The 27243-nt window shown below is 37.2% G+C and overlaps 1 protein-coding gene and 1 pseudogene across 1 annotated transcript; both read left to right on the top strand.

The window, feature by feature from the left end:
* The first annotated feature begins 6482 nt into the window (after nt 1–6482).
* Nucleotides 6483–7474, top strand: LOC102742560 (olfactory receptor 4F3/4F16/4F29). The gene has a single exon (XM_006730624.2). The coding sequence runs from the start codon at nt 6536–6538 to the stop codon at nt 7472–7474; it is 939 nt and encodes a 312-aa protein (XP_006730687.1). The 5' UTR covers nt 6483–6535.
* A 5356-nt stretch (nt 7475–12830) lies between these two features.
* LOC102742260 (glyceraldehyde-3-phosphate dehydrogenase pseudogene) lies at nt 12831–14269 on the top strand (annotated as a pseudogene).
* Nucleotides 14270–27243: the final 12974 nt, after the last annotated feature.

The raw sequence follows: 27243 nt of genomic DNA, 5'->3' as shown, positions 1-27243 counted from the left end.
TGTTGAAGGGACTTTTTTCTATTGAATATTCTTTTCTGCTTTGTCAAAGATTAACTGACTGTAGAGTTGTGGGTCCATTTCTGTGTTTTCTATTCTGCTCCATTGATCTCTGTGTCTGACTTTGTGTCAGTACCATACTGTGTTGGTGACTGCTTTGTAGTCATCTTTCTAATATAATCAAGCTTTTACAGCTTGAAGTCTGGAATTGTGATGCCTCCAGCTTTGCTTTTCTTTTTCAGGATCAGTTTGGCTATTTGGGGTCTTTGTGTGTGGTTCTGTACAAATTTTAGGGTTGTTTGTTTTAGCTCTGTGGAAAATGCTGGTGGTATTTTCATAGGGATTGCATTAAATGTGTAGATTGCTTTCGGTAGTATAGACATTTTAACAATATTTGTTCTTCAGTCAATGAGCATGGAGTATTTTTCCGTTTCTTTGGGTCCTCTTCAATTTCTTTCATAAGTGTTCTATAGTTTTCAGGGTACAGATCTTTTACCTCTTTGTTTCAGTTTATTCCTAGGTATCCTACTGTTTTTGGTGTAATTGTAAGTGGGATCAATTCCTCGATCTCTTTTTCTGCTGCTTTGATATTGGTATATAGAAATGCAACTGATTTCTGCACATTGATTTTATGTCCTGCAACTTTGCTAAATTCATGTATTAGTTCTAGCAATATTTTGGTGGAGTCTTTTGGGTTTTCTACACAGAGTATCATGCCATTTGCAAATAGTGAAAGTTTGATTTCTTCCTTGCCTATTTGGTGCCTTGTATTTAAAAAAAATTTTTTTTTAAGATTTTATTTATTTATTTGACACAATTTATTTATCTGCACTTTGACACAATTTGTGTCAAAAATATGTTCAAGAGAAGAAAAGCAAGAAGGAATTTTTTTAAATTAAAAAAATTTTTTTTTTGTTGGCAATGTTTATTTTTTATTTTTATTTTTATTATGTTATGTTCTATTAGTCACCATACAGTGCATCATTAGTTTTTGTAGTGTTCCATGATTCATTGAAGAAGGAATTTTGTAGTTTTGGTTTCAAAGATGAAACTAAGCTTTATTAGCTATATAATCTAGTTTAATACACAAATTGAAGCCATGCATGTAATAGTAGTGCTTACTCTGCTATGCTATTCTAAGGATTCAATAAAATAATATGCAAAAGGCTTGATTTCCAAAATCACTTTATTTTCACATTTGAAATATATTTTTAAAAAACTCAAAATATTCTGTCCTCAAGGTTTTAAAAATACTTTTCTGTATTTTCACATTCCTGAGATGGAATATGTATTATTGAAATGATCATAAAATGATTAAAAATGCAAAAGTCCACTTTATATTTTTCTGTGGAATGCATTTTCTGTCACAGTAAAATAAAGATTCCAAATAGTTCTAGATTATGGCAAAGAGTCTCTTTGTCAGAAAAGTACAAACTCTTATTTCTTCTCATTAATAGCCTCTCTGCTTAGCTACACTGGGAAAACCAAAATGATCATAGGTGTTAATTCCCCAGGTCAAGTGATCTCAGTCTGGCAATCCCAGATCTCTGCAGCATCACTTGGTCACTGCCCTCTGGGGCTGTAATTAGCTTTCACTCTTACTGTGACATTGTTTTATAAAGCTATTTGTGTATGTTTGTAATGATCCTGAATAGGATCTGTTTGGGGGACCAAATCTGAATCTTTAGTGATGCTGATCTCTTAGTTCCCTTGGCAAAACAGGTAGGTGAGGGGGATAAGAAATGGTAAGAAAATCAGAGAACAAAGGTTTCTCCATTCTAAGGGTGGAGATGGTTTTGGTGATATGATGAAGATTTTCTCAAGTCGGATCCACTCTATTATAGCAGTCTCTTAATTGGGCTTCTTTTCTTGTTTGGCCTTTCCTTCCAGCCTATCTGTCACACTGGCATATGAATCATCTTCCTCCAGCACTGGTCTCATCCATTAATTCCTTACTCTAAGTCTTTATTCCCCTTTATTTATTAACAATACTCAGTACTTCATCATCTGAAGTTAGAGCCTGAGGTAAAATAAAAGTATTATGCTGAGCGAAATAAGTCAATCAGAGAAAGACATGTATCATATGACCTCACTGATATGAGGAATTCTTAATCTCAGGAAACAAACTGAGGGTTGCTGGAGTGGTGGGGGGTGGGAGGGATGGGGTGGTTGGGTGATAGACATTGGGGAGGGTATGTGCTATGGTGAGCGCTGTGAATTGTGTAAGACTGTTGAATCACAGACCTGTACCTCTGAAACAAATAATACATATGTTTAAAAAAAAAAAAAAAAAGAAGAAGATGGAAGGGAAAAACGAAGGGGGGGGAATCGGAGGGGGAGATGAACCATGAGAGACTATGGACTCTGAAAAACAAACTGAGGGTTCTACAGGGGAGGGAGTGGGGGGATGGGTTAGCCTGGTAATGGGTATTAAAGAGGGCACGTTCTGCATGGAGCTCTGGGTGTTATGCGCAAACAGTGAATCATGGAACACTACATCAAAAACTAATGATGTAATGTATGGTGATTAACATAACATAATAATAAAAAAAATAAATAAAAGTAATCTCAACTTTCTTTTTCATCTTATTTTCTACTGTTCTCTTAAACATTTCCCATTCTCTGGGCAACCTGCACTCTTCACCATTATCTGAATACCTTGAACTTAACTGTCATTTCTATATTGTGCTATCTGCTTGAAATGATTCTTCAGACTCTCTTTATGTATTATAATATTATTATTTATAAAAGTTCTGCTCAATGCTGCATTTTCCATTTTGTCTTTCTGATCACCACAGCTATGGCTTTCTCCTTCCACTTTACTCAGGTATTGCTAAGTCTGTGGCATTCATCTCACTATGCTTGTTGATATTGACTTAAGATGTGAGAGAGGCATTGTCTTACCAAGCAACTAACAGATACTAAGATATAGATACTAAGTAAGTACATTTTAATTAGTAAAATAATTAAATAAGAAGGCACAGTAGAATAGGAATAAACAGAACTAGGACTACATTGGTCTGAGTTGCCATCTGCATCCATAACTGATTTTTTGACATGCATAAATACTCTTTGTGTTTTCCATTTGTACACAATTAGCAACAGTTATAACTAAAGATGCTAAATGGATCTTGAAAAAAAAATGGGAGTTAGGGAGCAAGTTATTTCCTGAAAGGCAGGTCTTTGTGGGTTTGCCTCTTTTTAGGTAAGTTTATGCAAATTTTTATCTGAATGAGCACACCTTTGGAAATTCCATGAAGCACCTCACCCCCATGCAGGTGCAAATGACCAGTATGATTTAAGGTGGTCAAGAAAGGCTTCAGAATAGTTTTTGTGAGAATTTATCCGTGACTTTGGCTGTAGGGAGGTTGTGGAAATGGCACAGCCCTTCTTATTGTCAGGACACAAACTTCTCACAAATCAAGCCCTGAGCAGTGTCTCCACTTAGGAGCAAATTATTCTATAGAAAATATCCCTAATGAAGCCTTTCAAGCTATTGGACAGCAGCTTAGACATGAAAACCTAAACTGAAACCAGTTCTTAATTATCTCACAATAATGTATTGAAAATTTAAAAAATTTTAATACTTGGAACTCAGAACTGGGACATGTAGCTAACTGGTCCTTACTACTTATTAGGTACCACTTATTGTGCCCTTACAATATGGTAGGTACTGCATTAGGTACATGTTACATATATCATCATATCACCTAGTTCTCACCATGCACTGCAAGAGAGGTGTTGTGATCTACTTTTACAGATGAGGAAACTGAGGCTTGGAGAAGTTAAATAACTTTCCCATGCTCGTATAGCAAGTTGTAGTGGAGTCTGGATTTAAAACAGCCTTCATAGACTTCAAAGCCCAAGCTATTCACAGCTCTTTTGTAGCCTTCTCAAGTTAGAGTAGCAGTTTTAACTTCTGGGTAATTTCCATTTCCGTTGCATTATAAAAAGCAGTCTTTCCATTCATTATCATATGTGATAGTCACAGGAAATTGTGAGCCTGTTGGGCAGGTACTGAAGGAGTTTGCCTTTTCAAATTGAATCACTTGTTCAGAGGTGGGAATTGGATCTTCCTGTTTAATTTTATCTGAACTCTTCTGAACTTTCCCCCTCTGTCCCTCTATGGTTTCTTTTTTGTCTTCCTTTCATTATCAGTGTGTGTGTGTGTGTGTGTATTATTATTATTATTTTTTTAAGTAGCCTCCACACCCAGTGTGGGGCCCAACATGGGGCTTGAACTCATGATCCTGAGATCAAGACATGAGCTGAGATCAAGAGTCAGATGCTTAACCGACTGAGCCACCCAGGTACTGCAGTATGTATCTTTTCTAATTTCTGCTTTCCTTGTGTCTTTCTCTCTTTTCATATTGTCTTCTATTTCCTCTCTTCCCTATTTCGTTCTACCTCTCAGATTATCGCCAAGCTTCATGAAATTGAGTGTTAGGTGTAGGTTTGCGGAGAAAAGTTTCCTCCATCCCCAAGCAAGGTATATGTTGTAGAGGTTGGGGTGCCTCTGAATAGAGACTATTAGTTATGGTTATTGTCAGTTTTGATATAAGAGATAAGAAAAGTTCTTTTCCATGTGTGCAATCTATTTCAAAGATGGTGGAAAAACAGTGTCAGAGTCACTGGTTCCTGAGTGTGGAGTGATTATTAACCAATGTTTCATTCTGGAAATATTTACTGACTTTTACACTTAGGAACTTCAGACAATAAAATAAAACTTTTGAGGCATTATGGTTAATAGCAAAAGACTACAGTTTGCAGATTAAGGTATTTCACACTCATATTTAAAAGGACACATCATGGGGGCACCTGGGTGGCTGAGGCGGTTAAAGGTTGGACTCTTGATTTTGGCTCAGATTGTGATCTTGGGTTCGTGGGATTGAGGCCTGTGTCAGGCTTGCACTTAGTGACGAGTCTGCTTGTCCCTCTCCCTCCCCCTTCTTGCTCTCTCTCTCAGCTAAATAATAAAATCTTAAAAAAAAGGGACATATTACATTCCATCCTCTTCCTGAAATCCTTGACCTTACTGGATAATACTGTCCTTCCTTTGAATTTCTTTTTTTTCCTCACACATTCAGCAAATAATTTTCTCTACTGTTTGTATGGCATATATTGTATACTACCTTATATTGTAGATATTATGTGTACAATTTATGTGTTTCCAGTGGGTTTATTGAGTTTGTGACTTACAGAAGTTAGAAAAACAGAAACAAAAACAAAAACAAACCCTGACCATTATGTACTGGAACTCTCAGGGAAAGCTTATTAAAAATAATTGAGAACATTTATTTGACTTTTGAGGACAGCAGACTATAGAGGTATGTTTGTACATATCTTAAGTCTGGATAGAAATCTTGCAGGGCCAGGTGTAGGTTCCAGGGGGAATTTTATTGAGTAGAGTGGCCAGTAGAGATCTCTGTATGATTTTGATAGTACTTTAAAAAATGGGAAGGTGTGGTTGATAAATCTGAGGAAATTATGCTAAGTGGAATAAGACAATCAAAAATAAATACTATGTGATTCCTCTTCTGTGAGGTTCCTAAAGTAGGCAAATTCAAAAAAACAGAAAGTAGGATGGTGATTACCAGGGGCTGAGGGGAGGGGGAAAGGGAGTTGTTGTTTAATGGGTATTGACTTTCAGATTTACAAGATGAAGAAATTCTAGGGATCTTTTCTACCACAGATGAATATACTTAATAATACTGAACTGTACACTTCTGCAGGGTTTATATCGTAGATTTTCATGCTATATGGTTTTTACCACAATAAAAAAATGGGAAGATTCAGAAAAGCAATGAACCTGATGTGATGAAAAAAAATGAAATTCTATCTTCGATAAAGCCCATTTCTCCCCTTTTACTACTCTTGACTGGTTTTGGTGTTTTCTTATTCCCCAGTTTCATTGTCCCTAATCTCAATCTTCATCCTGTTCTACAGTGTGTTTCTCCTTAATTCATTCCTATCTCATGTTTCAGAAAACTTTCACTCCTAAATGGTGATCCATTGATTAATCAGTTTCCCCACAATCCTACTCTCTGAGTGTAAATTGTACAGAGAGAAGAAATGGAAAATGATCATAAAAGGGGGATGAAATATGTTGATATGGGAAACTAGGGTCAGATATAATTTGTATAACTATAATTTCCCTTTGTGGGTAATTAAATTTTATTTTCACCTACTGTCTCTTTTTCTTTTGTGAGCAAATATACCTTCTTGCTTGTATATTTTGTTTATTGTTACAGGCACCTGTGAAGCTTTTCTTCTTGCCAAATTCTCCTATTAATTTTAGGCAATGAGAGATTTTCCTGATAGTTCCAATTATAATATGATCTCCTGAGTTGTGCTTATGTCATCATCATTGTCATCATTATCATCATTACTTATGAAGTCTGAAGAATTGGATTACCAGGTAGTTCTCATTTGGAAAGCAACATAAATAATTAATACCACTATCATTCCTGAGAATCATAATTTCTTTCTCACATTGTTAGTTCTCATCATTTCAGTGGCAGCCCAGTTGGCTGGATCCATGGATGGAAGGAATCACTCAGTTGTGTCTGAGTTTGTGTTTCTGGGACTCACTCATTCATGGGAGGTCCAGCTTCTCCTCCTGGTGGTCTCCTCTGTGCTCTATGTGGCAAGCATGACTGGAAACATCCTCATTGTGTTTTCTGTAACCATCGATCCTCACTTACATTCCCCCATGTACTTCCTACTGGCCAGTCTCTCTTTCATTGACTTGGGGGCCTGCTCTGCCACCTCACCCAAGATGATTTATGATCTTTTCAGAAAGCACAAAGTTATCTCCTTTGGAGGCTGCATTGCCCAGATCTTCTTCATCCACGTCATTGGTGGCGTGGAGATGGTGCTGCTCATTGCCATGGCCTTTGACAGATATGTTGCCATTTGTAAGCCTCTCCACTACTTGACCATCATGAGCCCGCGAATGTGCATTTTGTTTCTGGCTGCTGCTTGGGCCCTTGGCATTATTCACTCACTGTTCCAACTAGCATTTATTGTTAATTTACCCTTCTGTGGTCCTAATGTATTGGACAGCTTTTACTGTGACCTTCCTCGTCTCCTTAGACTAGCCTGTACAGATACCTACAGATTGCAGTTCATGGTGACTGTCAACAGTGGGTTCCTTTGTGTTGGCTCTTTCTTCACACTCCTCATCTCCTACATCTTCATCCTGTTTACTGTTTGGAAACATTCCTCAGGTGGTTCATCCAAGGCCCTCTCCACTTTGTCAGCTCACATCACTGTGGTATTTTTTTTCTTTGGTCCAACCATGTTTATCTATACATGGCCACATCCCAATTCGCACATGGACAAATTTCTTGCTCTCTCTGATGCTGTTCTCACTCCTTTTTTAAATCCTGTCATCTACACATTCAGGAATAAAGACATGAAGGCAGCAATGAAGAGAGTATGCAGACAGCTAGTGATTTACAGGAAGATCTCATAGGTAATATAAGGCCTTCTCACTAATCATGGTGTAGCCTTTTGTTTCTGTCTTTGATATTTTGGATTCAGAAAACTTGAGACATCAAATATTGATTTGAGTGTTGTCACAGCTGTAACATAATTCTTACTTGATGAATGTATTTATTCCTTGTGAAAAGTGAGCCATGAGAACAGGAAGATATATTTCTACCTATGTAGACCCCATTTAATTTCTTTCAGCAGTGTTATATAGTTTCTGGTGAACAGGTCTTACATATCTTTCTTGAGATTTATTCCTAACTATTTTAATTTTTGGTGCTATTCTAAATGGTATTTTTTGTTTAATTTACAATTGTTTATTGCTAATATATAGAAATAGATGTTTTGTTTATTGGCATTGTATTTTGAAAACTTGCAAAATCTTTCTACTTGTTTTTTATAGAGTAAGTAGGATTTTCTTCATAGATGATCATGTTTTCAGGGCATAAAGATGTTTTTCTTCTCATATTCTAGTATGGATCATTTTTGTTGCCTTATTGTACTTGCTAGATCAAACAGTGTAGTGCTGAATACAAGTGGTTCGGGTGGACATCCTTGACTTGTTTTTATTCTTATGAGAAAAGCATTCAGTTTTTCACCATTAAGTATGATGCTAGCTGTAGGTTTTTAGTAGAAGCTTTTTATCAGACTGAGGAAATTCCTTTCTATTTAGCTTGCTGAAAGTTTTTAAAATCAGGAATGGATGTTGGATTTTGAAACAATGCTTTTTCTGGCTTAGTATCAGGATAATGCTGGCCTTATAGAATCTATTTCCTTGTATTAAATTTATTACAAGAGTTCTGTAGAATTGGTATTGTTTCTTTCATAAATGTTTGGTAAAATTCACCATAGGAGTCATTTTGGCTTGCAGTTTTCTCTGTGTAAAGGCTTTCAACTATAAATTCAATTTTTGGTAGCTTGTGTCTTCAAAGAAATTTGTATATTAATCTGTATTATCAAATTTATTGGAAGAAGTTGTTCCTAATATTCTCTTATTATGAAGTATCTATGACTTATAATAGTTTCCTCTCTTTCATTGTCTCTTGGTAGTTTGTTTTTTTAAAAAAATTTTATCAGCATTTTAGAGGTTTTCCAGTTCCCTTTTTTTTATAGAAGTGAAATTTGTATATAACATTATATATGTTTCAGGTGTAAACGTTATAATTTGACATCTGTATACATGGCAAAATGATTACCACCAAAAGTCTAGTTACTGTTCATCACTGTACAATTGACCCACTTCACCCATTTCACCCATCCCCCAACATACTTCCCCTTTGGTGACTACCAATCTGTTCTCTGTATCTGTGATTTTGGTTTTGTATTATTTTGCTTGTTTTAGGCTTTTTTTTTTTTTTTAGATTCCACATATCAGTAAAATCATGCACTATTTGTCTCTGTCTGACTTATTTCACTTAGCATAGTAGCCTTGAAGTCCATTTATGTTGTTGCAAATGACAAGATTTCATTTTTCTTTGTGGCTGAGTAGTTTTCTATTGTTTATATATACCACATCCTCTTTATCCATTTACCTATTGATGGATACTTAGGTTGCTTCCATATGTTGTCTGTTGTAAATAGTGCTGCAATAAACATAGTAGTACATATATCTTTTCAAATTAATTTTTTTGTATTCTTTGAATAAATACGCAGAAGTAGTATCGCCGGATCATATGGTAGATCTATTCTTAATTTTCTGAGGAATCTCTACCCTTTTCCAGAGTGGCTATACTAATTTACATTCCCACCAACAGGGCAGAAGGGTTCCTTTTTCTCCACATTCTCTCCAACACTTGCTTCTTGTCCTTTTGATAATAGCCATTCTAACAGTGTGAGGTGGTAACTCATTGTGGTTTTGATTTGCACTTCCCTAAAATTTAGTGATACTAGATGTCTTTTCCTGTGTCTGTTGGCCATCTGTTGTCTTCTTTGGACAAATGTCTGTTAATATCTTCACATTTTTTAACTGGATTATTTGATTTTTGAGTGTTGTTTGATAAGTTCTTTATAGATTTTAGATACTAATGCTTTGTCAGATGTATCATTTGCAGGTATCTTCTCCCATTCTGTTGGTTGCCTTTAGATTTCTTGTTTCCTTCACTGTGCAGAAGCTTTTTATCTTGAGGACATCCCAATAGTTTAATTTTGCTTTTGTTTCTCTTGTCTCAGGAGACATATCTAGAAAGAAGTTGCTATGGCTGATGTCAAAGAAGTTACTGCCCGTGTTCTCTTCTAGGATTTTTATGGTTTCTGGTCTCACATTTAGATATTTCATCCATTTTGAATTTATTTTGTGTGTGATGTAAGAAAGTGGTCCAGTTTCATTCATTAGCATATAGCTGTCAGGTTTTTCTCCAAACCCATTTGTAGAAGAGACTTTCTCATAGGATATTCTTTCCTACTTTGCTGAAGATTAATTGACCATAAAGTTGTGGGTTCATTTCTGGGTTTTCTGTTCTGTTCTATTGATCTACATGTCTGTTTTTGTGCCAGTACCATACTGTTTTGATGACTGCAGCTTTGTTTTTTTTTTAAAAAGATTTTATTTATTTATTTGACAGAGAGAGACACAGTGAGAGAGGGAACACAAGCAGGGGGAGTGGGAGAGGGAGAAGGAGGCTTCCCGCTGAGCAGGGAGCCCGATGCGGGGCTGGATCCCAGGACCCTGGGACCATGACCTGAACCAAAGGCAGATGCTTAACGACTGAGCCACCCAGGCGCCCCAGATGACTGCAGCTTTGTAATATAACTTGAAGTCCAGAATTGTGATGCCTTCATCTTTGCTTTTCTTTTTCAAGATTGCTTTGGCTATTCGGAGTCTTTGTGTGTGGTTTCATACAAATTTTAGGATTGTTCTAGATCTGTGAAAAATGCTGGTGGTATTTTGATTGGGATTATATTAAATGCGTAGATTGATTTGGGTAGTATAGACATTTTAACAATATTTGTTCTTCTAATCTATGAGCATGGAATGTCTTTCCATTTCTTTATGTTGTCTTAAATATCCTTATCAGTATTTTATATTCTCAGTAAGGTCTTTCACCTCTCTGGTTAGGATTATTCCTAGGTATCTTATTTTTGGTCCAATGGGATTGTTTTCTTAATTTCTCTTTCTGCTGCATCATTATTGGTATATGAAAATGCAACAGATTTTTGTATGTTGATTTTATATCCTATGACATTAGTGAATTCATTTATCAGTTATAGCAGCTTTTTTGGTGGAATCTTTCAGGTTTTCTATATAGTACCATGTCATCTGCAAATAATGAAAATTTTACTTCTTCCTTACTAATTTGATGCCTTTTATTACTTCTTATTGTCTGATTGCTGTGGCTAGGACTTTCAGTACTATGTTGAATAAAAGTGGTGAGTGGATATCCTGGTTTTGTTCTTGACCTTAGGGGAAAAGCTCTTAGTTTTTCCCATTAAGGATGATGTTAGTTGTGGGTTTTTCATATATGGCCTTATTATGTTGAGGTATGTTCCTTCTAAACCTACTTTGTTGAGGGTTTTTTATCATGAATGGATGGTGTACTTTGTCAAATACTTTTTCTGCATCCATTGAAATGATCATATGGTTCTTGTCCTTTCTCTTATTGATGTGATGTATCATGTTGATTGATTTGTGAATATTGAACCACCCCTGAAACACAGGAATAAATCCCACTTCATTATGGTGAATGATTTTTTAAAATGTATTGTTCGATTTCGTTTGCTAGTATCTTGTTGAGGATTTTTGTATCTATTTCATCAGAAGTATTGGCCTGCAGTTCTCTTTTTTTTTAGTGGTGTCTTTATCTGGTTTTGATATGAGAGTAAGCTGGCCTCATAGAATGACTTTGGAAGTTGTCCTTTCTTTCTGTTTTTTTTGAATATTTTGAGAAGAATAGGTATTAACTCTTCTTTAAATGTTTGGTAGAATTCACCTATGAAGCCACCTGGTCCTGGACTTTTGTTTGTTGAGATTTTTTTTTTTGTTTACTGATTCATTGTCTTTGCTGGATATCAATCTATTCAAATTTTCTATTTCTTCCTGTTTCAGTTTTGGGAGGTTATATGTTTCTAGGAATTTATCCATTTTTTTAGGTTGTCCAGTTTGTTGACATACAGTTTTTCTTATATTCTCTTATAATTTTTTGTATTTCTGTGGTGGTGTCATTTCTCTTCTCTCATTTGTGATTTTATTTATTTGAGTCCTTTCTCTTTTTTTCTAAATATTTATTTATTTATTTGAGAGAGAGAGAGAGAGAGAGCACACAGAGGGAGAGGGAGAAGCAGACTCCCTGCCAAGCAGGGAGTCTCTTTGCTTTTTGATAAATCTGACTGGAGTTTTATCAATTTTTTTGAAGTTTTTCAAAGAACCAGCTCCTGGTTTTCATTGATTTGTTGTTGTTTTTTTTTTTTTTAGTTTCAATATCATTTAATTCTGCTTTAATCTTTATTATTTCCTTTCTTCTGCTGGTTTTAGGTTTTGTTGTTCTGCTTCTAGCTCCTGTAAATGTAAAATTAGCTTGTTTATTTGAGATTTTTCTTGTTTCTTGAGATAGGTATGTATTGCTATAAACTTCCCTCTTAGGACTGTTTTTGCTGCTTCCCAGACATTTTGCATTGTTGTGTTTTCATTTTTATTTGTTTCCATGTGCCTTTTTAAATTTCCTTTTTGATTTCCTGGTTGACCCATTTGTTGTTTACTTAACCTCCATGTATTTGTGGTCTTTCCACATTTTTTGTTGTGGTTGACTTCTAGTTTCATAGCACTGTGGTCAGAAAAGCTGCATGATATGACTTTGATCTTCTTGAATTTGTTGAGGCTTATTTTGTGACCTAATATATGATCTATTCTGGAGAATGTGTCATGTACACTTGAAAAGAATGTGTATGCTGCTGTTTTAGGATGGAATGTTCTGTAAGTCCATCTGGTCCAGTGTGTGATTAAAAGCCATTTTTCTTTATTGATTACCTGTTTATTTTAATTTATTTTTTAAACATTTTATTTACTTATTTGAGACAGAGAGTGCATGAGAGAGCACAAGTAGGGGGAGCAGAGGAGGAGGGAGAAGCAGACTCCCCGATGAGCAGGGAGCCCTATGTGGGGCCTAATCCCAGGACCCCAGGATTGTGACCTGAGCTGAAGATAGACGCTCAACCGACTGAGCCACCCAAGCACCCAATTATCGGTTTTGATGATCTGTCCTTTGATGTAAGTGGGGTGTTAAAGTCAGTACTATTATTGTATTATTATTATTATTTTTTAAGATTTTATTTATGTATTAGAGAGCGAGAGAGAAAGAAACAGCATGAGAGGGGAGAAGGTCAGAGGGAGAAGCGGGAGAAGCAGGCTCCCCGCTGAGCTGGGAGCCTGATGTGGGACTCGATCCCAGGACTCCAGGGTCATGACCTGAGCCAAAGGCAGTCGCTTAACCAACTGAGCCACCCAGGTGCCCCTATTATTGTATTATTACTGATTAGTTCCTTTATGTTTGTTATTGTTTTCTATATTTGGGTGCTCCTATGTTGGGTGTACAAATATTTACAATTGTTACATCTTCCCATTGGAATGTCCCCTTTATTATTATATAGTGTCCTTCTTTGTCTCTTGTTATAGTCTTTACTTTAAAGTCTATTTTATCTTGGCTCGCTGCTCCTCCCTGCTCAGCAGACAGCCACATCTTCTGGTGCAGTGCCAGCCATGTCCTCGAGACAAGATGGTGAAGGTCAGAGTAAACGGGTTTGGCCATATTGGGCGCCTGGTCACTATGGCTGCTTTTAACTCTGGCAAAAAGGATATTGTCACAATCATGACCTCAACTACATGGTCTACATGTTCCAGTATGATTCCATCCATGGCAAATTCCATTGCACAGTCAAGGCTCAGGAAAGGAAATTTGTCATCATGGAAAGCCCATTTCCAACTTCCATAAGTGAGATCTCACCATCAAATGGGGTGATGCTGGTGCTGAGTATGTTGTAGAGTCCACTGGGGTCTTCATCACCATGAAGCCTGGGGCTCACTTGAAGTGTGGGGCCAAGAAGATTATCATCTCTGCCCCTTCTGCTGATGCCCCCATATTTGTGATGGGCAGTGCCTCATGCACCACCAACTGCTTGACCCCTCTGGCCAAGGTTATTCATGACAATTTTGGCATTGTGGAGGGACACATGATCACAGTCCATGCCATCACTGCCACCCAGAAGACTGTGGACAGCCCCTCTGGGAAGCTGTGGCATGGTGCCCAAGAGGCTGCCCAGAATACCATTTCCACTTCTACAGTGCCACCAAGGCTGTAGGCAAGGTCATCCCTGAGCTGAATGGTAAGCTCACTGGCATGGCCTTCCATGTCCCTACCCCCAATGTGTCAGTTGTGGATCTGTCCTGCCTCCTGGAGAAAGTTGCCAAATACAATGACATCAAGAAGGTGGTAAAACAGGCATTGGATGGCCCCCTCAAAGACATCCTGGGCTATGCTGAGGACCAGGTTGTCTCCTGTGACTTTAAAAATGACATCCACTCTTCTACCTTTGATGCTGGGGCTGGCATTGCTCTCAATGACCACTTTGTCAAGCTCATTTCCTGGTATGACGGTGAATTTGGCTACAGCAACTGGGTGGTGGACGTTATGGTCCACATGGCCTCCAAGGAGTAAGAGCCCTCAACCACGAGTTAGAGCTAGAGGAAGAGAGGCCCTCAGCTGCTGGGAAGTATTTGCCCTAACTCATCCCCTGTACACTGAGAATCTCCCAACCTCCGTGGTTTCCACTCCTTGAAGAAAGGGAGAGGCTTGGAGAGCCCTACATTGTTATGTACACTGATAAAGTATACTGTACCCAGCCAGAAAAAAAAAAAAGGTCTGTTTTGTCTGAAATAAGTATTGCTACTCTGGCTTTTTTCTTTTCTTTTTTGTAAAGATTTTATTTATTAGAGAGCAAGAGAGAGAGAGTGTGAGCAGAGGGGGAGGGGCAGAGGGAGAGGGATAAGCAGACTACCTGCTGAGCAGGGAGCCCCATGCAGGGCTCAATCCCAGGACCCCACCATCATGACCTGAGCCAAAGGCAGATACTTAAGTGACTGAGCCACCCAGACGCCCCTACTTTGGCTTTCTTTTGATATCCATTTGCATGATAGACATTTCTTCATCCTCTCACTTTCAATCTGTGGTATTTTTAGGTCTACAATGAGTCTGTGGTAAATTTGTCATCACGGAAAGCCCCTGGGTGGCTCAGTCGGTTAAGTGGCTACCTTTGGCTCAGGTCATGATCCCAGGGTTCTGGGACTGAGTCCCACGTTGGGCTTCTTGCTCAACGGGGAACCTGCTTCTCTCTCTGCCTGCCACTCCCCCTGCTTCTGCTCTCTCTCTCTCTGACAAATAAATAAATAAAATCTTAAAAAAAAATAAAATGAGTCTGTTGTAGGCATCATATAGATGGGTCTTGTTTTTTATCCATTCTGTCACCTTATGTCTTCTGATTGGGGCATTTAGTCTATTTACATGAAAAATAATTATTGATAGATATGTATTTATTGCTATTTTGTTACTTGTTTTGTGGTTCAGAAGATTGTCTCTGATCCTTTCTTATCTTTCTTGTTTTGTTTATTCTCTAGTGATATATTTGGATTTTTTTCTCTTTATTCTTTGCATGTTTATTAGTGGTTTTTGATATATGGTTACCATTAGTTTTGTCTATAACCTCTTCTGCATATAGCAGTCTATATTAAGTTGATGTCATTTAAGTTTGAACTCATTCTTTGCTCCTCTCCCTCCTGTGTTTTAGGTATATGTTAGTATATTTAATATGGTTTTTTTTGTGAGTTCTTTGTTTTTTTACAGAAATATTCATTTTCACTGATTTTATGTTTCCCACCCTATATTATCCCTTTTGTTCTGTCCTTTCCATTCAAAGTCCCCTTTAATATTTCTTGCAACACTGGTTTAGTAATCATAAACTCCTTTAGTTTTGTTTTGCTGGGAAACTTTTTTTTTCATATTTTATTTTTTTAAAATTTTATTTTATTATGTTATGTTAATCACCATACATTACATCATTAGTTTTTGATGTAGTGTTCCATGATTCATTGTTTGCATATAACACCCAGTGCTCCATTCAATACGTGCCCTCTTTAATACCCATCACCAGGCTAACTGATCCCCCCACCCCCCACCCTTCTAGAACCCTCAGGTTGTTTCTCAGAGTCCATAGTCTCTCATGGTTCATCTCCCCCTCCGACTTCCCTCCCTTCGTTTTTCCCTTCCTACTATCTTCTTCTTCTTCCTTTTTTTTTTTTTAAACATATAATGTATTATTTGTTTCAGAGGTACAGGTTGCTGGGAAATTCTTTATGTCTTCTTCTATTCTGAATGATAGCCTTGCTAGGAAGAGTATTTAGGATTGCAGAGTTTTCCAATTCAGCACTTTGAATATATCATGCCACTCCCTCTGGCTTGGAAAGTTTCTGTTGCAAAATCTCCTGCTATTTTTATGGATTTTCCCTTGTAAATTAATGACTTCTTTTGTCTTGTGGCTTTTAAAATTTTTTCTAAAATTTTGCAATTTTAATTATAATATGTCTTGGTATGAGTCTGATTTTGTTGACTTTGATGAGAGTTCTCTTGCCTCCTGGATCTGGATAGCTGTTTCATTCTTTACATTAGGGAAGTTTTCAGCTATTATTTCTTCAAATAAATTTTCTGCTCCCTTTTCTCTCTCTTCTTCTTCTGGGACTCCTGTAATATGAATGTTATTATGTTTGATGGAGTCAAGGAGTTCCCTAAGTCAATTATTGTTTTACACAATCCTTTTTTCTCTCTTTTATTCAGCTTGATTACTTTCCATTACTCTATATGGTAGGTCACCAATTCATTCCTTTGCTTTTTTCAGCCAGCTGTTCATTCCATCAGGTATGTCTCTCATTTCATTTTTAAGCCCTTTATCTCTTCTGTGTTATTCCTTATCTCTGTGTTAAGGGTCTCATGCGTGTCTTCCATTCTTTTCTCAAGTCCAGTGAGTATCCTTATAATCATTAAATTATCTCTCAGCTGTGTTATTTATATCTGTTTCACCTAGATCTCTGGCATGGCTTTGTCCTGTTCTTTCATTTGGGATAAGTTTCTCTGTTCTCATTTTGTCTAAGTCTTTGTGCCTGTCTGTGGTTAGGAAGATCAGCTATGTCCCCTGTTCTTGAGAATGATGGCATTATGAAAGAGAGATCCTGTGGTGCCCTGCTGTGTAGTATCCCCTATGTTTCCTGTTCTTGAGAATGATGGCATTATGAAAGAGAGATCCTGTGGTGCCCTGCTGTGTAGTATCCCCTGTTCCCCAGTGCCTGGTGCTTCTGGGAATGTCTCCACTGTATATTGTGTTTACTATTTGTCCTGGCTGCTCTGTCTTTTGGGCCAGTTGTTTACAGAGGCTCTCTTTACTTATGGGCAGTGTGCAGTCCCTGGCCTGAATGTGCCGTGTTTTAACTAGGTGTGCTCTGGTCTGCTTGTGAAATGAGATCTTTCACCAACACTGCTAGAGCTGAGACTCTGCAAAACTCCTGAGTTGGGAGATGCAGTGTGGGTAAGGATTTGGGCGGGGGGAGAGGGCCCACTGGGCTGAGACTGAGGCAGGTATGACCGGGAGAGACAGATGGTTCCACTGGAGTGTGCAGGTGGGGGGGGGCCTGGGGGGGTAGGGTGTGGTGGGTTATTTTGTAGGGGAGGGCTTGGTGTAAGCAAGTTAGGTAGTAAGTTTCAGCACTGTGCTGTTTCCTGCAGGTGACCCTGTGCTTATGCTGAGGGGCAGGGGAGGGAAATGGCACCTGCCAGTTCCTATATTCCCAGAGGAGTTTTTCAGTGAGTGCTTCCTCTTTGGGATGTGCTCTTGGATGAATGAGTAACCTTCTCACTGTGTGCCCCAGGCACTCTTCAGATCACTATTCCCATGTTGTAAGCCAGTGGCTTATTTGCCTGCTTTCTCTCCTGGAGCAGTGCTCCCCAGGCTCTATCCTAGCCACACCCACTGACCTTTAAAACTCAAAGCTTTAAGCCTTTTCAGGTTCTCCAGCTTTCCAAGCTAATTGCATTGGGGATTTATTTTCCCCATGTGCTCTCTTGTGTGCTATTCTGTTTTATCCCCTTCTCTTTGACTGTGGCTCCCTCCCTACTGCAGTGGCAATGATCTGTTTATCTCCCAAACTGTATCTTTGCACTTCCTACCTTCTTTGATGTGGCCTCTTCTCTGCCTTTAGTTGTGGAGTTTGTTCTTCCAATCTTCAGGTCAATTTCTAGGCTATCTAGGATGATTGATAGTTATCTAGTTGTATTCATGGTGTTCCATTCAGTGCTCACTTTGGCAGCACATACACTAAGATGTGGTATATATATCTATACGATGGAATATTACTCAGTGATCAAAAAGAATGAAATCTTGCCATTTGTAATGACATGGGTGGAATTAGAGGGTATTATGCTAAGCAAAATAACTCAGAGAAAGACAAATACCATATGATTTTACTCATATGTGGAATTTAAGAAACAAAACAGATGAATATAGGGGAAGGGAAGGAAAAATAAGATAAAAACAGGGAGGCAAACCATAAGAGACTGCAGTTAAATCAGAAAGGAAGAAATAAAACTCTCTCTTATTTACAGATGACGTGATGTTATATGAGAAAAGCCTAAAGACACTACCAAAAAAACTGTTAGAGGTAATAAATGAATTCAATAAAGTTACAAGATACAAAATTGATGTACAAAAATCACTTGCATTTATATATACTAACAAAACTATTTATTTAAAAATTTTAGTTATTTATTTGTTTTAGAGAGAGAGAGAGAGTGAGCACATGAGTGAGGGGAGTGGCAGAGGGAGAGGGAGAGAATCTCAGGTCTACTCCGCATTAAGTGCAGAGCCTGATGTGGAGCTTTATCTCATAACCTTAAGATCATGACCTGAGCCAAGATCAAGAGTCAGACACTTAACTGAGTCACCTAGGTGCCCACAAAGTACTATTTAAAAAAGAAATAAAGTAAACAGCCCGTTTATAATGCCATCAAACAATACAGAATACTTAGGAATAAATTTAACCAAGTAGGCGAAAGATCTGTTCACTGAAAACTTTAAGTCAGTGATGAAAGAAATTGAAAAAGACACTAATAAATGTAAAGACATCTCATGTTCATGGGTTGGAAAAATTAATATTGTTAAAATGTCCATATTCCCCAAAGTTACCTGTGGATTCAGTGCAATCCTATCAAAATTCCAATGGCATTTTTCACAGAAATGGAAAAAAAATAACCCTAAAATTTGTGTGGAACCACAAAAGATCCTGAATAACCAAAGCAATCTTGAGCAAGAAGAACAAAACTGGAGGCATCACATTGTTTGATTCCAAACTGTATTACAGAGCTGTAGTAATCAAAACAGTATGGTATTGGCATAAAAACAGACAAATGGACCAATTGAATAGAGAGCCCAGAAATACAACCAAAAATATATGACCAAGTAATCTTTGACAAGGCCACCAAGAATACACAATAGGGAAAGGATTGTCTCTTCAATAAATGGTGTTGGGAAAATTAGATATCACATGCAGAAGAATGAAATTAGATCCTTATTTCATACCTGTTACAAGAAAACCCCCCTCAAAATGGATTAAAGACTTAAAGCATAAACTATAAAATCAGGGCAAGTACTAAAAGAAAAGATAAGAAAAAGCTTCTTGACATTGGTCTAGGCATGATTTTAAAAATATGACACCAAAAACCTAAGCAATAAAGACAAAAGATAGACAAATGGGATTGTATCAAACTAAAAAGCTTCTGCACAGTGATGCCAGCAATCAACAATTTGTAGAGACAATTCATGGAATGGGAAAAAATACTTGCAAACTGTAAGTCTGATAAGGGGTTAATATCCATCTAAGTATACAAGGAACACCTACAACTCAACAGATGGAAAATAAATAACTTGATTAAAAAGTGGGCAAATGTTTTGAAGAGACATTTCTCAAAAGAAGACTTATTAATGGTTAGCAGGTGTATAAAAAGGTGGCCAGTATCACTAATCATCAGTGAAATATCAATGAAAACCACAGTGATACATCACTTCACACTATTAGAATGGCTATTATCAAAAAGGCAAAAGACAAGTGTTTGCAAGAATGTAGACAAAGGGAACTCTTGTACATTGTTGGTGGGAATGTAGATTGGTATAGCTGTCATGGAAAACAGTATGGAAGTTCTTTAAAAATTAAAAATAGAACTACCATATCAGTATCTTGAAGAGATGACAGCATTCCCATGTTTATTGCAGCATTATTCACAGTAGCCAAGATATGGAAACAATCTAAGTGTCCTTTGGTGGATGAATAGGTAACAAAAATGTGACACACACACACACATACACAGAATGGAAATTATTCAGCTTCAAAAAAGAAAGAAATCCTATTATTTGTGACAACATGGATGAACCAGGAGGATACTATGCTAAGTGAAATAAACCAGGCACAGAAAGAAAAATATTATTTGCTGTCACTTATATGTGGAATCTAAAATTCTTGAACCAATAGAAGAACCAACAGTTGCCAGGGTCCAGTAAATAGGGGAAATAGGCAGATGTTGGTCAAAGGGAGCAAAGTTCAAGTTATTTAGGATGAATAAGTTCTGGAGATCTAATATACAACAGGGTGACTATAATAATGATACTGTATTATATAAGTGAAATTTGCTAACAGAGTGAGTATAACTTAAGTGTTCTCTTCACACACACATACACATGCAAAGGTAACTGAGGTGATATGTTAATAGCTTGATTGTGGTAATCATTTCACAGTGTACATCTATTTCAAAATACCACGTTGTACAGCTTAAATATATACAATTTTAAATTTCATTTATACCTCAATTAAGCTGGAAAAAGTAAACCTAAATTCTGAGATAGGAAAAGTTAAAATGATTATAAAAAGATGCTCAACATAATTCACCATCAGGGAGTTGTAAAATAAAACAATGTGATGCCACTATACACCCATTAGAATGGCCAAAATTCAAAACACTGGTGACACCAAATGCTTGGGAGGATGTAGAACAACAGGGCTCTCATTCTTTGCTGGTGAGTATGCCTAATGGTATGACCACTTTGGAAAACAGTTTGGCAATTTCTTACAAAACTACATGTACTCTGAACATACCATCCAGTAGTTATGCTCCTTGGTATTTTCCCAAATGAGTTGAAAACTTATGTCCATACAAAAACCTGCAATTAATGTTTATGGAGCTTTATTAATAATTGCCCAAACTGAAAGCAACCAATATACCCTTCCATAGGTGGATGCATAAACAAACTGTGATATATCTATACAATGGAATATTCTTCAGTGCTAAAAATAAATGAACTATCAATCCACAAAAAGACATGGAAGAATCTTAAAATCTTGTTACTATGTGGATTAATCCAATCTGAAAAAGCTATATGTTGTATGATTCCAACTATATGATATTCTGGCAAACAGTAAAACTCTGGGGGTAGGAAAAAGATCAGTGGTTGGAGGAAGAAAGGACGGGTCAATAGGTGGAACACAGGGCATTTTTAAGGCAGTGAAACTGTTCTGAATGATGCTATCAGAATGGATATATGTCATTATACATTTGTCAAAACCCATAGAATGTACAACACCAAGAGTGAACAGTAATGTAAACTATGCACTTTGGTCGATAATGTGTCATTGTTTTTCATCGATCATTATGAAGCATAGCATGTGATGTTGATGGTGGGGGAGTTTGGTGTGTGCATGTGTTGGAGGGTTATGTAGGAACTGTGTACTTTCTGCCCACTTTTACTGTGAATCTAAAACTGTTATAAAAAATAAAGTCTATTAATTAAACACAAACAACTCAGTTGGTAAACACTGATCAGATTTATCATAAGGAAGTATCCTTAGAAGTTTGAATGGATACAGAAGCAGTTCAAGCATGACCTAACCTAGGCCTTGCTTATTTTATAAATAACCAAGAATAAGAGATTTTTGATGTATTTTTCAAATTTTGTTGGTCCAAAATTTAGCTGTATGTCTCCAGGAATATTTATTTTGAGGAGTTACCCTTAAATAAACCTAAATAATTGTGACTGGAAATTTTGAGTCATTTAGGATGTCCCCTGGTGGCGATTTATAGGTGTTTGATTATTTTAACCCTAGAGAGAAAAGCTGGTAGGAGAAAAAACTATTTGCTAGATTAATAGCTGCCTACCAGGTATCAGAGCAATTAAATGCATCTAGAAGTTGCAATTAAATTACCACTTGGTCAGCTGTCTTTTCCTAAGATCCATTTGACTTCTTCACAGGCTAATAGGTAATTTTAATAAGGATATGGTAGGAATCACCAGTCTTACAACTTTGAAGTCCACAGTGGTATCACTGATCTTTGAAATTGCTTCAGGAATTTGGTATTGTTTCTAGCTTTCTCTTTTGGTATGAAGAGACAGTTCTGTTGGCTTATACTAGGCCACTGATACTATAATAGCTCATATAATACTCATAATGGCCAACCAATGCAAAGATTTTTCCATTTGCCATGTATATCTATTCCAGCCATGAATTTAAGAACTCATGAAATAACCCAAATGGGTTGGGACCTGCTGGGCCCACTGTGAGACAGAACCAAGCAAAACTCCCTTCACTTAATCTCTCCATTAGACCTTCCTTCAGCTGGTAGACCACAGTAGTGGTCTCCAGGAATTAGTATAAATTCAGAGCTAGAGTCCAGAAATTGCCCAGAAGTCTGACTAATTCTCCTTCCATGATTTATAATCACTCTGGTAAATGATGCTAGCTTTAGGAAAATCTATGAGAAATATTTGCAGTGAACATTGTTTTTGCCCTGTACTAAGGTCCTTCGTTAAGGAGACCCAGTCTTATTTTTATTCAAAGAGCTTTATTTGTTAACTCGCTCAAGTCTGGAAATTCTTGAGACAATGTGAATCTCTATTGCTATTATGTTTTCACCAGACATAGAGATTCTCTGTTCATACAAATCAAGTAAGACTTTGAATAGGCTCCCCACTTTTTTCGGTTCTAGAGGCACCATGATTAATTATCTAATGCCAAAGGTGTTGTCAGGTCAAACTATTTTATTATTGCTTTGGTTCTGTTGCTTATTATGGTATGACACCCATTTTATGTCTGGCCATTAAGTATTGCCACTTGGCCACTGATACCCCAGTTATCCCATCATCCCTGTTGAATTCAGGGAGTAAAGTTTGAGGACAGTGCTGTTATTCTTGGCTTACAGCAAATGACAATTATAGAGCTTTTCCAGAATGCTAGAACTTCCTTCATGATTATATTTTTTACAGCCCTGATGAAGGGATTGTTCTCTGGATTTTCATGAGGAACATGGTTGGAAACGAGCAGCATTGCAGTCTCCCTCAGCCTTTGAGTATCTTCTACAGTAAACTGAGGAAGTTCTGGCAGATCAAGTTCATTCTGTGTTTGCTAATTTTGGATCTAAGTTTGCGAAACCAAATAAAGCAAACTGTTACAGTCTCTTCAACACATGGTGCTGGGAAAATTAGAGAACCTCATGCAGAAAGATGATATTGGATTCGTATCTTATATACAAAAATTAACTCAAGATGGATTAAAGATTCAAATGTTAGCCTGAAACTATAAAACTAGAAGGAAAAACAGGGAAGAAGTTCCTTGATATTAGTCTTCACAGCAATTTTCTGGGTATGATAGCAAAAGCCCAAGCAACAAAGCAAAATTAAGTAAGTGGGACTATGTCAAACAAAAAGCCTCTTTTTTTAAATAAAGATTTTATTTGTTTATTTGAGAGAGAAAATGAGCAGTGGGGAGGGGCAGAGAGAGAGAGAAGCAGACTCCCTACTGAGCAGGAAGCCTGATGTGGGGCTCAATCCCGGAACCCAGAGTCACGACCTAAGCTAAAGGCAGATGCTTAACTGACTGAGCCACCCAGATGCCCAAACCAAAAAGACTCTTAACAGCAAAAGGAAATATTAACAAAATGGAAAGGTAACTTACAGAATGGGAGAGAATATTTTCAAGTTATATATCTAATAAAGAGTTAATATCCAAAATATGTAAAGAACTCAGAACTCAATAGCAAAAAAAAATCTGATTAAAAATGGGCAGAGGGTTTGAATAGACATTTTTCTAAAAAGACACACAGATGGCCATCAGGCACGTGAAAACTGCCTAGCATCATGAATCATGAGAGAAACACAAATCAAAACCACAATGAGATAAAACCTCACACCTGTTATAATGGCTATCATAAAAAATAAATAACAAGTGTTGGTAAGAATGTGGAGAAAAGGGAACCTTTGTGCATTGTTATTGGGAATGTAAATTGGTGCAGCCACTATGGGAAGCAGTACAGAGACTCCTCAAAAAATTAAAGCCATGCGATCTAGCAGTTCTACTTCTGGGTATATATCTGAAGGAAATGAAAATATTAACTCAAAAAATATATGTACCCTCAAGTCTACTGTAGCATTATTTATAATAGCTATGACATGGAAGCAACCTAAGTGTTCATTAAAGGATAAAAGGATAAAGAACATGTGACATATATATACAATGGAATATTATTCAACCATGAAAAGAAGGAAGTCTTGCCAGTTGTGACAACATGGATGGACCTTGAGGACATTATGTAAAGTGAAATAAGTCAGAGAAAGATAAAATAGTTATGATCTCATGCATATGTGGAATCTAACAAATAAACAAACTTGTAGATAAAGAAAACAAATTGACAGTTGCCAGAGGCAGGGGCTTGGGGGTGGAGTTTACGCAAAATAGATGAAGGTGGTCAAAAGGAACAAATTTCCAGTTTTAAAATAAGTCCCAGGGATATAAATGTACAGCATAGTGAATATAGTTGCTAAAACTGTATTGTATATTTAAAAGATGGTAAGAGAGTAGATCTTAAAAATATTCATCACAAGAAGAAAAAGGAACTAGGCGTGGTGATGAATGTTTACTAGACTTACTTTGATCATTTTGCAATATATACAAATATTGAATCATTAGATTGTACACTTGAAACTAATATAATTTTATAGGTCAATTACATTACAAAAATAGGGAATGAGTTCTCTGAATTAGATTTTTTAAAGATTTATTTTATTTTGGAGAGAGAGAGAGCAAGTGGGGCAGGGGCAGAGGAAGAGGGAGAGAATGACTATCAAGCAGACTCCCCGCTGAGTGTGGAGCCTGAAATGGAGCTCAGTCTCATGACCCTGAGATCATGACCTGAGCCAAAATCAGGAGTCAGATGTTTAACTTACTGAGCCACCCAGGCGCCCCAGTTTTATATTATTTGAAAATTAGTTTTCTGATCAGATTAGATTCATTTACTTTTTTAAAGTTTTATTTAAATGCAAGTTAGTTGACATATAGTGTAGTATTGGTTTCAGGAGTAGAATTTAGTGATAAATCACTTAATATAACACCCCATGCTCATCCCAACAAGTGCCCTCTTTAATACCCATCACCCATTTAGCCAATCCCCCAACTCACCTCCCCTTCAGCAACAGTCAGTTTGTTCTCTTAACTATAGAGTTTCTTATGGTTTGCCTCCCTCTCTGTTTTTATCTTATTTTTCCTTCCCTTCCCCATCTCATCTGTCCACATCCTTGCCAACACCTGTTGTTTTCTGAGTTAATTTTAGCCATTCTGACAGGTGTGAGGTATTTCATGATTTTGATTTGTATTTCCCTAAAGATGAGTGATGTTGAGCATTTTTCATGTGTCTCTTAGCCATTTTTAATGTTTTCTTTGGAGAAATGTCTGTTCATGTCTTCTGCCCATCTCATAACTGGATTATTTATTTTTTGGGTATTGATTTTGATGAATTCTTTATAGATTCTGGATAGTAGCCTGTTATCTGATATGTCATTTGCAAATATCTTCTCCCATTCCCAAGGTTGCCTTTTTAAAATTAATTAATTAATTTTTAAAGATTTTATTTATTTATTTGACAGAGGGAGGGAGAGAGAGAGAGAGCACACACACGCACAAGCAGGGGGAGCAGCAGGCAGAGGGAGAAGCAGACTCCCTGCTGAGCAAGGAGCCCGATGCAGGACTTGATCCTGGGCCTCTGGGATCATGACCTGAGCCAAAGGCAGACCCTTAATCGACTGAGCCACCCAGATACCCCCAAAGGGTGCCTTTTAGTTTTGTTGATTGTTTCCTTCACTATGCCAAAGGTTTTTATCTTTTTTTTTTAAGATTTTATTTATTTATTTGAGAGAGAATGAGAGAGAGAGCACATGAGAGGGGGGAGGGTCAGAGGGAGAAGCAGACTCCCCGCTGAGCAGGGAACCCGATGAGGGACTCGATCCAGGGACTCCAGGATCATGACCTGAGCTGAAGGCAGTCGTTTAACCAACTGAGCCACCCAGGCGCCCCAAAGGTTTTTATCTTGATGAAGTTCCAGTAGTTCATTTTACTTTTGTTTCCCTTGACTCTGGAAATGTGTCTAGCAAGAAGTTGCTGTGGCCAAGGTCAAAGAAATTGCTTCCTCTGTTCTCTAGGATTTTGATGGTTTTCTGTCTTACATTTAGGTCTTTCATCCATTTTGAATTTGTTTTTGTGTATAGAGTAAGAGAATGGTCCAATTTCATTCTTTTGCATCTCGCTGTCTGGTTTTTCCAACACAGTTTGTTGAAGAGACTGTCTTTTTTCCATTGGATATTCTTTCCTGCTTTGTCAAAGATTAGTTGACCATAGAGTTGTAGGTCCATTTCTGGGTTCTCTATTCTGTACCATTGATCTATGTGTCTGTTTTTGTGCCAGAAGCATACTGTCTTGATGATTACAGCTTTGTAATAAAACGTGAAGTCTGGGATTGTGGTGCCTCCCACTTTGCTTTTCTTTTTCAATATTACTTTGGCTATTTGGGGTCCTTTGTGGTTCCATACAAATTTTATGATTCTTTATTCTAGCTCTGTGAAAAATGCTGGTGTTATTTTGATTGGGATTGCATTGAATGTGTAGGTTGCTTTGGTTAGTATAGACATTTTAACAATATTTGTTCTTCCAACCCATGAGCATGAAATGTTTTCCCATTTCTTTGTGTCTTCCTCAATTTCTTTCATAAGTGTTCTATAAATTTCAGAGTACCGATATTTTACCTCTTTGGTTAGATTTATTGCTAGGTATCTTATGGTTTTTGGTGCAATTGTAAATTACATCGATTCATTGATTTCTCTGGTGCTTCATTATTGGTGCATAGAAATGCAACGGATTTCTGTACATTGATTTTTACATTCTGCAACTTTTTAAATTCATGAATCAGTTCTAGCAATTTTTTGGTGGAGTCTTTTGGGTTTTCTATGTAGAGTATCTTGTTGTTTGTGAAGTGTAAAGTTTGAGTTTTTCCTTGCCAATTTGGATGCCTTTTTCTTCTTTTTGTTGTCTTGATTGCTGAGGCTAGGCCTTCCAGGACTATGTTGAACAACAGTGGTGAGACTGGACAACCCTGTCATGTTCCTGACCTTAAGGGAAAAAGCTCTCAGTTTTTCCCTATTGAGGATGAAAATTGCTGTGAGTTTTTTTTTAAAAGATTTTATTTATTTATTTATTTATTTTAAAAATTTTATTATGTTATGTTAGTCACCATACAATACATCATTAGTTTTTGATGTGGTGATCCACAATCCATTGTTTTCGTATAACACCCAGTGCTCCATGCAGTACGTGCCCTCCTTAATACCCATCACTGGGTTAACCAGTCCCCCCTCCCCTCT

This window comes from Leptonychotes weddellii, chromosome 9 (genome assembly GCF_054177405.1).
Source record: "Leptonychotes weddellii isolate Sample4059 chromosome 9, ASM5417740v2, whole genome shotgun sequence".
Taxonomy (NCBI): Eukaryota; Metazoa; Chordata; class Mammalia; order Carnivora; family Phocidae; genus Leptonychotes; species Leptonychotes weddellii.
This window is presented reverse-complemented; position numbering and strand designations above follow the sequence as displayed.

Coding starts and splice junctions, on each gene's coding strand:
- LOC102742560 (XM_006730624.2), top strand. CDS start 6,536: ATGGATGGAAGGAATCACTCAGTTGTGTCTGAGTTTGTGTTTCTGGGA.